This window comes from Oryx dammah, unplaced genomic scaffold (assembly GCF_014754425.2).
Source record: "Oryx dammah isolate SB20612 unplaced genomic scaffold, SCBI_Odam_1.1 HiC_scaffold_29, whole genome shotgun sequence".
NCBI lineage: Eukaryota > Metazoa > Chordata > Mammalia > Artiodactyla > Bovidae > Oryx > Oryx dammah.
In genome coordinates, this window is record NW_024070213.1 from 52,886,676 (window position 1) to 52,901,093 (window position 14,418).

The following is a 14,418-nucleotide window of genomic DNA, read 5'->3' on the forward strand; positions in this document are numbered from 1 at the left end:
TCTTTATCTAGGCCAAAAGTTTCTCAAGTCAAGGCATTTAGGGACAGAGAGAGATCATCAGGTGAATTTAAGAGGGTGATGACTGCCCCCCAGAATCAGGAGAATTGGTCATTCCATTAGTGGGTTTGTTTCTCTAATCCAGTGTAAGTTATCAAAATTCAATTATTGATACACAAGTGAAAGTGAAACTTGCTCAGTTGTGTCAGACTGTTTGCGACCCCATGGTATATACAGTCCCTGGAATTCTCCAGGTCTGAATACTGGAGTGGGTAGCCTTTCCCTTCTCCAGGGGATCTTCTCAACCCAGGGATCGATCCCAGGTTTCCCACATTGAAGGCGGATTCTTTACCAGCTGAGCCACAAAGGAATTTTATAAATACCTACGCATAGCAATCAGCCGACTCTTTGGTACAAGGATGGTAATTAGTGCTCCAGATAAAACAAGGAAATAAAGGCAGAGCTCAGTTTAGGGTCAAGGAATGTTATAAGGGAGGGTTGGTGAGAAGGCCGTCTGGTTTTCTTACTCCTTATTCTACTCCTGGGCTACCCTCGTAGCTCCATCAGTAAAAAGTCTGCCTGCAATGCAGGAGACCCAGGTTCGGTTCCTGGGTCAGGAAGATCCCCTGGAGAAGGAAATGGCAACCCATTCTAGTATTCTTGCCTGGAGAATCCCATGGACAGAGAAGCCTGGCAGGCCACAGTCCATGGGGTCGCAAGAGTGGGACATGACTTAGCGACTAAACAACGAAACAATTCGACTCCTACTCCTAGGAAAAGAAAGCCAAATTTGTGTTTTGAAGATTCGATGCAAAGGAACTGAAGTGAGGAAGGAGATGGGTGGTCAGGCCTGGAGTCAGGAGAGAACTGGTGATAGTGGAGAGGTAAGAGTGATGGTGGCTGGTAGGGGAGAGGGAAGAGGGGACTCAGGAAAGGGAACGAAGGTGGCTGGGGGCAGGCTGACCCCTCCTTTTTATAGCTCAGATACATGAATATAAATCTAATGAATGGTTAATACAATGGTTGTATCCTCCAGTTTTCTGAGGGGGATACCCTCATAATGACCTGGAAGTCTAGATTGTTTTAAAAAAATTAACCTTATTAAATTATGACAACTGAGTACAAGTCCTTATTTGTATTTATTCATTTATTTATTTGGCTGGGCTGCACAGCATGCAGGATCTTAGTTCCCTGACCAGGGATCAAACCCATTCTCTCTGCAGTGGAAGCAGGGAGTCACAACCACTGGATCACCAGGGAAGTGTCAGAAGGCTAGATTGCATGTTGGATTATCAGTCTTCAAAGATACTTGCCGGGATGTGTGCTTTCCACCCTGCTCTTCCCTGCACCACGAGGGGTCTCAGGGACACACACGCAGATGCCCTGCCTCATGTGCAGCCTCAGTCACACCCTCCACATCCCGACTCCCTGAAAAATAAGCGTCCCTAGGCTCAGACGGTAAAGAATTCACCTGCAATGCAGGAGACCTGGGTTTGATCCCTGGGTCGGGAAGAACCCCTGGATAAGGAAATGGCAACTCACTCCAGTATTCTTGCCTGGAGAATCCCATGGAGCCCTGGTGGGCTCCAGTCCATGGGATCACAAAGAGACGGACATGACTGAGTGACTTCACTTCACTAGGCCACCCATTGGGCCTCAGGATATATATGCTTGCCAGTTCATTCTTCCTTGGGAGTAGAAAAGGAAAAGGCCCACAACGTCCTTAAAACTGGACCTGGGTGCAGGCTACGGGAAGGGAGGAAGGTCTGTGAGGTTTTAGGTATGCATGCCCCCTTAGGCCCATGGCCTCCCTGCTGTGTGGAGGGAGATACGGCTGGAGGAGGGTCAGAGGGAGAGGCTTGAGCATAGAGGGTCCTCCTGCCCAGGTCCAAGTCTAATACTAAGTGGTAGAACTGTCCAGTCTCCCCACAAAGAACATCTTTAAAAGTAGCAGGTAAAGGGAATTCTGTGGTGGTCCAGTGATTAGGACTCAGTGCTTTCCAGGGGCCTGGGTCTGTCCCTGGTCAAGAAACTAAGGTTCTGCAAGCAGATGGTGTGGCAAACAAAAAAAAAAAGATAGCAGGTAAATAGCCAAGCTCTGGCCTTGGAGGTCAAAAGACCCAGGTCCACACTTGTCAGGAAGTTTCTGCATCACTTGTCCTTGGCTGGACTATACTGGATTGGACCATAGGCATCTCTGCCGTCACCAGTGTAGCCTGAAGACCAGAGGCCTTGCCTTCTCTCCATCTTCTAGGCACCAAGAAAGAGTCAGTTGACCCAGACCCAGAAGGAAGACAGAGAGATCCTCTCAATCTCTCTGGCTAGTGGGGAGATTAGAGTCATATTTAATTTGATTTAGAAAAATAAACTCATGTGGCATCTCCTGCACACCATCCTAATGTGATACATACACTGATAATAACAATTACCTAAATACATTATTTGACTTCTGAATCCTTATAGTATTCTCTTATACCTACAGTCTGCCCTGTTTATGTGCTTCCCTTTGGTTACCAGTCTTGTACATTATAAATTTCTTAAAGGCAGGAAGTGGCTTATTTCTCATTGAATTCCTAGCTGAGTCCAAAACAATGCCATGCACACACCAGACATTCAAAAACTCATTCATTGAGCTAACGAGAATGTTTCAGGTATCAATTTTAAAATGAGTGGTTAAGCAGTATGGTACTGACGCAAATACAGAAATATAGATCAGTAGAACAGAATTAGAAAGCCCAGAAATAAGCTCATGCACTTATGGTCAATTAATCTATCACAGAGGAAGCAAGACTATACAATGCAGAAAAGACAGTCTCTTCAATGAGCAGTGCTGGGAAAACTGGCAAGCTATATGTTCAAGAATGAAATTAGAACATTTTCTAACACCATACACAAAAATAAACTCAAAATGGATCAAAGACCTAAATATAAGACTGGGCACTATAGGCAGAACACATTTTTGACATAAATAGCAGCAATATCCTCTTTGACCCACCTCCTAGAGTCATGAATTTACATTAAAATTAAAATTTCATTTTAATGAAATTAAAAACAAAAACAAACAAATGGGACCTAATTAAACTTAAAAGCTTCAGCATAGTAAAGGAAACCATAAACCAAATGAAAGCCAACCCACAGAATGGGAGAAAATACTTGCAAATGAAGTGACCGACAAGGGATTCATCTCCAAAATATTCAAACAGCTCATGCATCTCAGTATCAACAAACAAATAATCCAATTTAAAAATGGGCAGAAGGTCTAAATTGACATTTCTCCAAAGAAGACATACAAATGGCCAATCAGCACCTAAAAGGATGTTCAACATCACTAATTATCAGAGAAATAAATGCAAATCAAAACTGTAAGAAAGTATCATCTTAAACCAGTCAGAACAACCATCATCAAAAAGTCCACAAACCATAAATGCTGGGAAGGGTGTGGAGAAAAAGGAACCCTCTTACACTGTTGGTAGGAATGTAAACTGGTCCAACACTATGGAGAACAGTAAGGAGGTTCCTTAAAAAACTGAAAATAGAACTATCATATGATCTAGCAATCCCACTCCTGGGTACATATCTGAGCATGCCCCCTAATGTTCACTGTGACACTATTTAGAAGGAAACTAAATGTCCATCAACAGAGAAATGGATAAAGAAGTTGTGGTATATACATGCAATGGAATATTACTCAGCCATAAAAAGGATAAAATAATGTTATTTTCAGCAACATGGATGGACCTTGTCATTATCATACCAAGTTAAGTAAATAAGACAAAGACAAATATCATATGATATGACTTGCATGTGCAATTTTAAAAATGATACAAATGAACTATTTACAAAACAGATATAGACTTACAGATATCAAAACCAAACTTATGATTATCAAAAGGGAACTATCAGGAGGGTGTGGGGAGGGATCAATCAGGGGTTTGGGATTAACATACACACACTATATATATAAGAAGGATAATCAGCAAGGACCTACTATATAGCACAGGGAACTCTACTCTATATTCTGTGGTAATATATGTGAGAAAAGAATCTGAAAAAGAATAAATATGTGTATATATATAACTGAATCACTTTGCTATACACCTGAAACTAATACAACATTGTAAATCACTATACTCCAAAGAAATTAAAACAAAAATAAAAGTGAGTGATTAAGGTTATATTGCCTTATTCCAATGTTTCTTGGAACTAGTAGGGTTTTTTCCTACTTCTGCATTAATCCAGATATAAACATTCATCAAGCTTTCTTTTAAAGTGACTAAATAAAAATAAAGTGAGTCAATAGTGTAATTCTTTAAAAAATTTTAATGAATATTTCATTTCCCAAAAGAATTTTTCGTAAATTCCTGTGGTATATCATTTTTTTAATGGAAATTTAAACAAACTTATTTAATGGAATTTAAACAAATTCAATGGAAATTTAAACAAACTTACAAGAAAGTTAATAGCAATGATAGCTTCTGATACTCTGTTCTTTGCAATTTCAAAATGGACATTTTCTTCCTTTTGGGAACTTTGCAGTGTATAAGTACTCTTAATATGAGGAGATACCATGTGTAGGAAACAGTAACGGTGTGGTACCTTACCCCCCTCCACTCCACTCCCCGAAGTGAAATTTTCTCTGCAGTATCTGGAAAGTGAAGGACATTGTGTATAATGCAAACGTTTCTTGGCATCTAGATTTTGGAAAAGGCTTTCATCAATTTGAATAGATGCCATCAGCAAACTCTAAATCTGTAACTGCTCTGTAGTCTACAACAGCTCTCCATCACTGTGACGAGGTATTTTGGCAGGAACTCTGGTGCATTTGGCCAGGATGCTGTGCCAGAGACATGACTTGGGTCAGGCCTGAGTTTGGTAGCATCCTGACCCGTAGCCTGTGTCCTTAGGTCTGTCTGATCATGCAACCCCAAACACATAAACGAATACTGTATCATTTCATCATAAATAGTTCAGATTTATTGTACCATTTATCGAATACATTTTCCCTTCTGTTGAGAAAACTTGTCTGAAAGACTTCAACAATGTCTCGTGAATTTAAATAGGGAAAAGGGCACAGATCCACTGGAATTAAGTAGGGCTGTGGGAAATAAACAACTCTTCTTTGCTTAGAAAAATTTCTTAGATCCAGAGAAAGATGGGTTTTAAGGTTACATTGCTGTTTATTGTATATATATATATATATATATATGTATATATATATATTTTAAGGGAAAGAAAAGCTTTCAGAGTCTATTATGTTAAGCTAAAATAACTGTTTCTGCTTATTCTATAGCTTGCATTTTTTGGAAAGTACAGTGACCAAGCAAAGACAACAATGACCAAAATGCTAACTTCAAATGAGATTTTGTTTGCAATTTTTAATTAAGCAATCTGTGCAAACATTTTTTTTTTCTTCAGCATCAGGAGGGAAAAAAACGACCACACTTGGGAGCCTGGTGGAAAAACAGAAATGCTTTCTCATTGCAACCCGATTTCAAAGCAGTGGCGTGCAGAGAGGCAATGCCCAGGCCCTTAGTATTCCTCAGGGTTGCTTGAGTGCAAGTCTCGCAAATATGAATCAATTATGTTAGGAGGCACACCTTGCAAGAGGAGCCTGCAGAAGGAAAGGCCACCTAGAAAGGATAAGAAGGAAAAAGCAAAGTCAAAACTGTCTACACGTGAAAAACCCCTGAAACAAGACCTCTTGACTAGCTGTCTGCAAATGTGACTAATTATGTTTCAGTTAGTTACAAAGATTCATTCAGTCCCTACTTGGAAATCTTCTCTCGGGTTTAGTACATTTAGAATCTAAAACACTCCGCATTGAGAAGGAAAAGCAAGTTCCCGGCAGGGGAATAGCAGTTTTGGGAATAGCAGTTTTTTTGTTCCCTACTTGGTTTAAATTCCTAACTAGTTGGAGAGTGTTTATTGCCCTTTGCAAGGTTTTGAGATTCCTCTATATAATTTCAGTGTTCAGAATGAATGGCAGAATAAATGCAAATCATGTTATAAGTCAGTAAGAAGAACCTTTTCCAGTTTGTTAATGTTCTTTTTAATTAAGCACAAAGAGTTCCCATTGAAGCACATGGGATAAGAAAAAAGGGACTACTCTTTTAACTTTGGCTATTCACACATTGTCAAAAGTACAAAAATTGGAAATATAGTAAAATCTGTCCAAGAGTAAAATCTGTAAAATAATAAAATAGTAAAATCTGTCCAGTACATCTGAAGGTGAGAGAAACACCACTTAATATTTCATACTTACCATCCATCGTTCTGAATTGCATTTGAAAACTAAAAGTACCTTTCATGAGAAACCCCATGAAACCACAAAAATTCATGGTCCTTTAGAAAAGTGTTTTACTACTTGCTAATAAATTCACGTCCAGACAAAAACAGCATGCCATTTGAACATTCTTAAAACTCCTTTAATGCAAATTTGGAAAAATCATTCTCCTTTTTTAAAAAAAAATCAAGTCACATATTGGTAGAAATGATGCCACTTATGTACATGTCCATTCCTTGATGCAAAGCGTTCAGAATGCTTGGGTATCACTCATTTTCATCTACATTAAATGCTTTAATTCATGCTCTACTGCATTCAACAACTTGCTTCATGTCAACAGAAGATTGTTGTGATGAATAAGTACTAGCCGTTAATGTCAAGATACTGAAATACACATTACAGCTACAATGTTAGAGATTTTAAAGAGTCTATTTTCATTGGATTACATAATGAAAATCATGCCATACTCCACAGGCTTTGTATGGCTTATGACAGTCATAAGCTTCATATGCCAAAATCATATGAAAGCTTACCTTAGATGATAATATACATTCAAAAATCCTTACTGTGCTACAACTAAGGAAAAGAGAGAGAAAGAGAGAGAGACGTTGTAAGCATTAATAAAGTGCTAAAACCAAAGTTGAGTACTTGTTGGAGGAAATTATGGTCACGATTATGATGAGGTGATTTCATTAATCCTTAGTCAGGTGAAAAGTACAGGAAAATAGAAGCGCATGGAACGAAGGGCAGGGATCCAGTCACTTCAAAAGGATCATTAATAGGTAAAACATTTATTAATAGGCACAACCACTTTGCCTGAACAGGTGGCAAAGCCAGTTTGACTGTAATGTGAATAATTATAGGAACAGCTTCCAAACCATTAGCTAAAAAAAATTAAAAAACCCCTACAACATATATATATTGTGTTTTTCAACAAAAGAAAAACAGGGACGATAGACAAAGCATTAGTGTACATATATATATGTTGAAATTCTAAAAGGCAAAATTATCAAGTGGATTTTAAAATTATTCTATAACACTATTCTGAACTGACTATATATTGGTTTGGCCAAAAAGTTTATTGGGTTTTTCCATAACAGCTTAGGGAAAAATCTGAACAAACTTGTTGGCCAACCCAATATGACTGCTCTAAATAAACACAAGGCTTAAAAAAAAAAAACAGGCTAGAAAGTGACTATATGTGCAATCTACAAAAGTTTAAAGAAAGAATCCTAATTCTTTCCTCTTTTGAAAGCTGACATTATCTCTAGGAATTCAGAAAGCTAACATTGTAAACTGAGGCATGGGTCTATGTCATTAGAGTTTACATCACGTTGCTCATCTAGCCCTGAAGAATTCCTTAATTCACTCTTCCAAATGGGGCTCAATCTATATATATACTGCAGGACCCATTTACCACTTAATATATTAAGTAACGGGGTCTAGAATTTTCTTTCCTAAGTTCATGAATATATGAAATAATCTTGGTCCCATGAAAATATACAAAATGTTCAACAGGTAGATGGATTACAGATACTCTACTAGTATCTAGAAGTTTTCATTGGACAATCTTAAATATGGAAGTTTCCAAATATTGGATCCTAATATTCCAAACATTTTTTAATTTGTGTCCTCTCCCCATCACAAATACACAGAACACTTTTTCTACAGCCTAGCAACAGAAAAATGTTCAGTTTTCTGAACTTCAACATGAATCTAACAGACTACACTGGATGCTATCTTAAAGGAAGAACATATCTCTCTGCACTTGAAACTATTAAAGAAACGTCATTGGTTCCTGAATTCTGGTACCATTTAAAATGAAGACATCATCTAATGTGGCTTTTTGGCTTTATTTATGGAAACCTGTGGTATGGTACTTGGTTTTCCGACAAAACATATTCCTACATTACCTAATATCCTTGAATAATTTGGCCTTCCTTGTTCATGGCATAACCACTGTATGCCATGAGCTGCTAAGAAATATAATTAAAAGCAAAAGAGAAAGACAAGCTTTACATGCAAAGTGCGATTTCATGTAAGAGGAATGGAACAGAAGGAAGAAATATCCAGTGGGATATGAACTTGTAAAACCTGTTGCTGCCCCTCCAGGAAGACAGGTTGTCCAGGGGAATTTACTCCTTGATATATCACTGCAGAATTAGAATATTTGCACCAGTATTTATTTATTCTCAGTTGACATTCTTACCTTTTTTTTTTTTTCACAGCTTAATTTGATTCAAGTCACGTATTATCAGATAACAATCTGATGACAATCTTGGCTTTACTTTTAAGACCAAAAGCTTTTGCCAATATATCACAGTTGATAGCTTATTATGAATTTATATACTAGAATACATTATTTATGTTACAATTTATTATACAATTAGCATAAAATATAGCATTTATAGATGCATAAAATTATTCACTTATGGAGGACCCCAAATGTTGAACCATTTATGAAACCATCATTTTATATCATTAGCAACATTCAGCTATTTTCAGAGCATGTAAATGTAGTCTCGGGTTTTTGATTTTTGAATTCTTGCTTTTTGGGCATTGGAATGTAAGTAGCAATAATACCTTGGAACTAATTAGGAGTTTAGAAATCAGATGTGTTTGCATTGTGACCTTCATTTGCATTTAAAGCTAATAAATAGCTAAAAGAACAACATTTATCCACTATCTCAATAGAATGGTTTAAAATTTTCTAAGAATATTATGTTTTACATTTGAGAGGAAAAAAAGTTTTTTTAAATTTCTATCAATTGTGCATCTACTCTCCTGTATTATCTGAGGACGGACACAAATCAGAAGAGAAAGAACACTGATTTTTTTTAAAGCTAGAGAAAGAAAAAAGTGTTTCAAGAAGTTTTTCCACTATATTTACACTAGATTTAGGAATTAAAAAACTCTTTCATTGTTGCTATTATTTACATAAATACCTTAAACATTTACTAACATTTTTTCTAAAACATATTTATAAAGTCATATCTGACTTTTAGATTATAATTTCTCCATTATAGAGAGGTAGGAAAAGTAAAGACTTTGGTTGTTATAAAGCGGCAATATAATACAAGAACAAAAGAAAAGACATTAGCATCATGTCACCCATTAACTCCTAACAGTGACTCTGACAGGTGTATGAGTCTTCATGGTGTCCCAAAATAGATACTGATTGTCAAGAAAAAAATTTCAGCATAAAACTTATCTTCAATTAATATAAAAATTGATTAAGATGACAATTACACTGAGACTTTTCTACGACATCAATTTTTATGTCTTTTCTTTGTTTACAATTAGTTGCAACACTTCTGAAAACTAGTATAAGTGAAATATATACCTCCAAATGGAAATTCTCTAGTGAGATTTTAAAAGAAGTGGGTTATGTGTATGCTGAATTCTACATTTGGAGAAGGAAATGGCAACCTACTCCAGTATTCTTGCCTAGAGAATCCCATGAACAGAGGAGCCTGGTGGGCTACAGTCCATGGGATCTTAAAAAGTTGGACACGACTGAAGCGACAGAGCATGCACATTTGTAATATTAATTACTAAATTAGCAAATTTACATATATAGTTTCACAAAGATAGTAAACTAGTTTAAAATAGTGTAAATTCCTTAATTGCGGCTTTATCAGTGAACTTTTACATTTATCTAAGATGGACTATATCATGAAAGTAATACCCCTTGACTTGAGTCATTGTTACCATGCTGTGCACATACACAGTTCACTGAAATTAATAGCCCTTTAGATAACAAGAATTTCAAGAGATGAAAATAAGTCTACTTAAAAAATCAAGTAGCCGTCACGAAGTGAATGCAGAATGTAAAAATGTCCTCTCCCTGGATCTTATCCCCCACTTCCTAACCTATCCCCAAAATGCTAGCAAGCAATTTGGATTAGGTAGTAAAGATAGTAATTAAATGACTTTCATTTCAGTCCACACGAGATCTGGGATGTCCTACCTTTCACCTCCAGTTTGCATTCGATCTCCACTGTCCCAAGGTCATTGACTGCTTTGCAGCAGTAAGTGCCCCCGTCATAGGGGCTGGGCTTGCGAATCTCCAGAGTACAGACCCCTTGGTTGCTGAACATCCTGTATCTTGGATCATCCTTAATAGCAACTTTGTTCTTCATCCAGGTAATTTTGGGCTGAAGATGGAAACAAACTAGGTCAAAACATATCTGTACTTGGCCTGGGGTAATAGACCATCCAAGCCAGTGACAGAATGTTAAAATGTGGCTTAGAAAGAAAACACTACATCTAAGAAGAATCCATGTCAATTTAGGCACTAATTCTCTTCAAATTAAATTCTACTTAATGCTTGGCCAGGAAGCAAATGAGCAGTTTCCAAGAAACAGCCAGATTTGTTTAGAGGACAGCCCTGGGGCGATCTTCCCAAACAGATTCAATTACATTTAAATTCCATCTACATGTCTATGAGATTGACTCATCCAGGAGCACGTATATCGCTCAATGTTTTTCAAAGAATCCCTGTAAAGTGTCATCGCCGGTCAATTTTCTTTACGTTTTCCCGGATATGCTCTTCTAACTTTTTACGGGCTGCTTAACCCTCCTCACTATTTAATCTCTCTTCTGACATCTGTTTTCATCATCTGGTGGCAATGGATGGAACTGCTCCAATCAGATAATCCCAGATCAATAATGATCCAATCACCCACGAAGGCTACTCTATTCTGCTACACCAACACTAACTCTCCTTTCCATTCTCACACTGTCTCCTCTTCCTTTCTGTAAACACACACTCTTGCCTCTATCTCTTAAATGATTTTGTCTTGCTCAAACCCAAAAGATAGCACTTCTCAGTGTCCTCACCGTCCTCTTTCTCCTTCCACCTTTCAAATGGGCATATTCCCTGAGGCTCACATCTTGGTCCTTGACATTTCACTTCACCTCTCTCTTTCTTCTGATATTCCTTTCTAGAGTTTCAGCTCCAAAGGGTGGGATGCAGCAATTCCATGCTTGGGGCACCCAAACCAAGAGTCACAGCCCTCGCCTTTCTCCCAAGCTCCGGTGATGTTCTTCTTTCCTCCTGGTCATTCCTGCTTGCACGTACCAACATCACCTCCAATTAAATATAGATTTAGCATCTTCTTTGCATCCTCAGTTTGGCTTATCCCTTTCACTTCTCTATTTCTGCTCTTGGTATATGCTGGAAAAATATCACCGTTTGCAATTTTTCCAAATTCTAGGGCACATTCTTTCAGCACCACCCAGGGATAGACAGCTCTGTGGGCAACATTCATTAATGTGTTGCTCTTTTCAAATGCCGACAACATGTAACCTGTTCAGTCAGATGCCATCTCTCCTTCCTAGTGCTCTGTTCCTTTATCACCGAACATTTTATATTCTGCCTTGCATTAGAGTATCATCATTTGCTTTACACTATTACAGGAAACTTGATAAATCAGTATCACCACCTGATTTTTCAGATGACACAATATTACTTCCATCTCCTTACCTCTCAGTTCTTTTAAAAATAAGTGGTTTGTTTTTTCCTTAGAAAATATTCCTTAGTTAGTAAAGAAATATTTTTATACATTTAAATAGTGTCCTTTATTACCCACCAACATCATCACCCTGCATGTCCCATCTCTCTATCCCAAAAAATACACACACACACACACACATTGAGCAGTTGGAAAGTCAGCTAATATTACTGTAGGGTTGGCCAAAGTGTTCGTTTGGGTTTTGCCATAAGATGTCATGGAAAAACCTGAAAACTTTTTGACCAACCCAATACTTACAATTATAACATAGCAAATATAAAAGATGGAGTTTGGAGTTAATTCTTAAATTTAATTTAATGTGATTAAAGAAAAAAAATGGTACCTTAGGGTTTCCTCTCACACTGCAGTTCAGGGTAGCATTGTAACCAGCTACAGCATAGGTGTTGACCAATGGCTGAGTAAACATAGGTGCCTCTGTGAAATCAAAGTCTTCATACACTGGATTTTTGTAGATTTTGCCTTAAAAACAAGCATTAAAAATAAGCAAGTTAAAAATAAAAATGTTACTCTTGGCATAGTTGACTATGATAAAAACTTCCTTCAGTTTACTGCATGCTCACGCTCCCAGTCAACTCAATTATGTCTGACTCTTTGCGATCCCTAGAACTGTAGCCCACTAGGCTCCTCTGTCCATGAAATTTTCCAGGCAAGAATGCTGGAGTGGGTTTTTCTTTGCTATTGTAATATTATTTGCTAATTAAATGTTTTAGTGAAAAAAAAAGAAAAGAATACAGGTGTGGGCTGCCATTTTCTTCTCCAGGGGATCTTCCCTACCAGGGATCGAACCCAAGTCTCTGGCATCTCGTGCATTGGCAACTGGATTCTTTTACCACTGTGCAACCTGGGAAGCCCCTCTGAGCTTAGAAAAACATGTAAAAACATGAACAAAGGCATTCATTTGGGAAGGTACCAATTACAACCAATCTCACACGGGACAGAAAGCCATAGAGCCATCTGGAACCCAAATAAATATTGGGAAGAATTCAGTGTCTGGGTGTCTTGCTCAACAATGTGTTTTAACCTGAATGTAATGAGGAAAGGCTGGAAGGATGTGATTTATGAGGAAATGAAATGACAGGGGTGGAATCCAACCTCTCCTTTCATTACAAAATGGCTCTCATAAGTAGCATCCTCGAAGGTGTCCAGGAATAGAATAACCCGAGCTCTAGAAGTAAATGGCAACTTTTTCCTATCCCTGTGATGTTAGTCATTGAGAGACCCACTGTCCAGATGTTGGAATGAATGAAATTATGTATGTTAAAAAATATAGTACAGTTTTCCTTAAGATATTTTACGTGTAAGATTAAAATTTCAATTGGACATTCCTACCACAGTTTTGAGTGGGTGTTTATGATTTCTTATTCATTTTGCCACATCTCTTTTTCTTTCTGTCTTCTCTGTCTCATCACTTAAAACTAGGTTCACAGATGTCCAGCCCACTCCCAACTCACCATCCTTGGCAATCACGGCACTCTCTTTTGTCATTGTTGCATCTTCACTGAGGCCACACATGTTTTCAGCAAAGACCCGGAAGTAATACTCGTTTCCAATGACCAGTTCAGTAATGGTGGCACTGGTTCGGTGATAATGCTCAATAACAGTGAACCACTCCTAAAAAACAAACGAAGATAATTTAAGGAAAATCACTTCAAAATACACAGCTATTTCAACTGTTAATTAGAATAAATAACAGGGATGTTTCATTAACTAAAAGGAAAAAAAAGCACTAATTTTTATATTGAGGGTAACAGAAATATATATTTAATTTAATACTTTATAATTGATTTATACCTGATTATGTAATTTAATATTCATTTACACATTAGATTCATTTACCCGAGATGATGATGAAAGAAACTTTCACATAATGAGCTGTGAGGATGTCATTCTGGCTTATATGTGGTTTAACTTAAAATTTATGCTAACTAGAACAGCCTGTTTTGTGGCCTATTAAACATACATTGTACATCTGCTTTAACCATTTGAAGAAAAGCATGTATTGCCTGGACGTAACGAGTGTCTCTTTTGAAAATCCATATAAATGCCTCCCTTCCTGGGACATTAATGCTGGTATACGTTCCATGATAAAGCTCCCTTCCCAAGCAGAGTCATACTGATGCTAAATCACGAGAGAAAACATCACCCAATCAATTTGCCTACTATCATTATCATAGGTTCTTTTAATTCTTTGTTCAATTATTAATTATTACCTCCTCCCTAACTGTTTACCCTCCCACCACTCCACTTTGGTCATAGTCTTTCACCTTGACCTGGCTTAGTTTTCTTCACAGCACTTGTTACCTTAAATGTATCATGTACTTACTATTTTACTTGCTTTTTCACTACTTTCCCCATTGCAATGAATGTACAGTGATGGTTAAAAATGTACTTTTCTTCTCACCCCTTGTATCTCCAGTGCCTTATCACAATACCTGGTGTATAGTGGATAGCATGCACAAAACTGAATACTTGAGTTAAAGTTATGTTATTCTTTCTTTTTTTAAAAAAAAAAACTTTTCCTTCACCATGTCAAGAAATAAAGTGGCTTCAAAGTTTATCTTGCCACTAGTAAAAAACCACATTGTACTACATATATTTAGT

The 14,418-nt window shown here is 37.4% G+C and overlaps 1 protein-coding gene across 16 annotated transcripts in view; it reads right to left on the reverse strand.

The window, feature by feature from the left end:
- Positions 1–4,948: 4,948 nt before the first annotated feature.
- Positions 4,949–14,418, reverse strand: part of MYBPC1 (myosin binding protein C1) — a 96,168-nt gene continuing 86,698 nt past the window's right edge. For 8 of the 16 annotated variants that reach the window (XM_040234883.1, XM_040234880.1, XM_040234887.1 and 5 more), the window contains 4 exons: positions 13,269–13,428; positions 12,140–12,276; positions 10,251–10,437; positions 4,949–5,627 (listed from right to left, as the gene is read on the reverse strand). In XM_040234883.1, coding sequence (XP_040090817.1) covers positions 5,527–5,627; positions 10,251–10,437; positions 12,140–12,276; positions 13,269–13,428 — 585 coding nt within the window. In that variant the 3' untranslated portion in view covers positions 4,949–5,526. Of the gene's footprint in view, positions 5,628–6,813; positions 6,857–8,365; positions 8,434–10,250; positions 10,438–12,139; positions 12,277–13,268; positions 13,429–14,418 lie in introns of all 16 variants that reach the window. The other 8 variants (XM_040234885.1, XM_040234878.1, XM_040234876.1 and 5 more) reach the window with 3 other exon arrangements.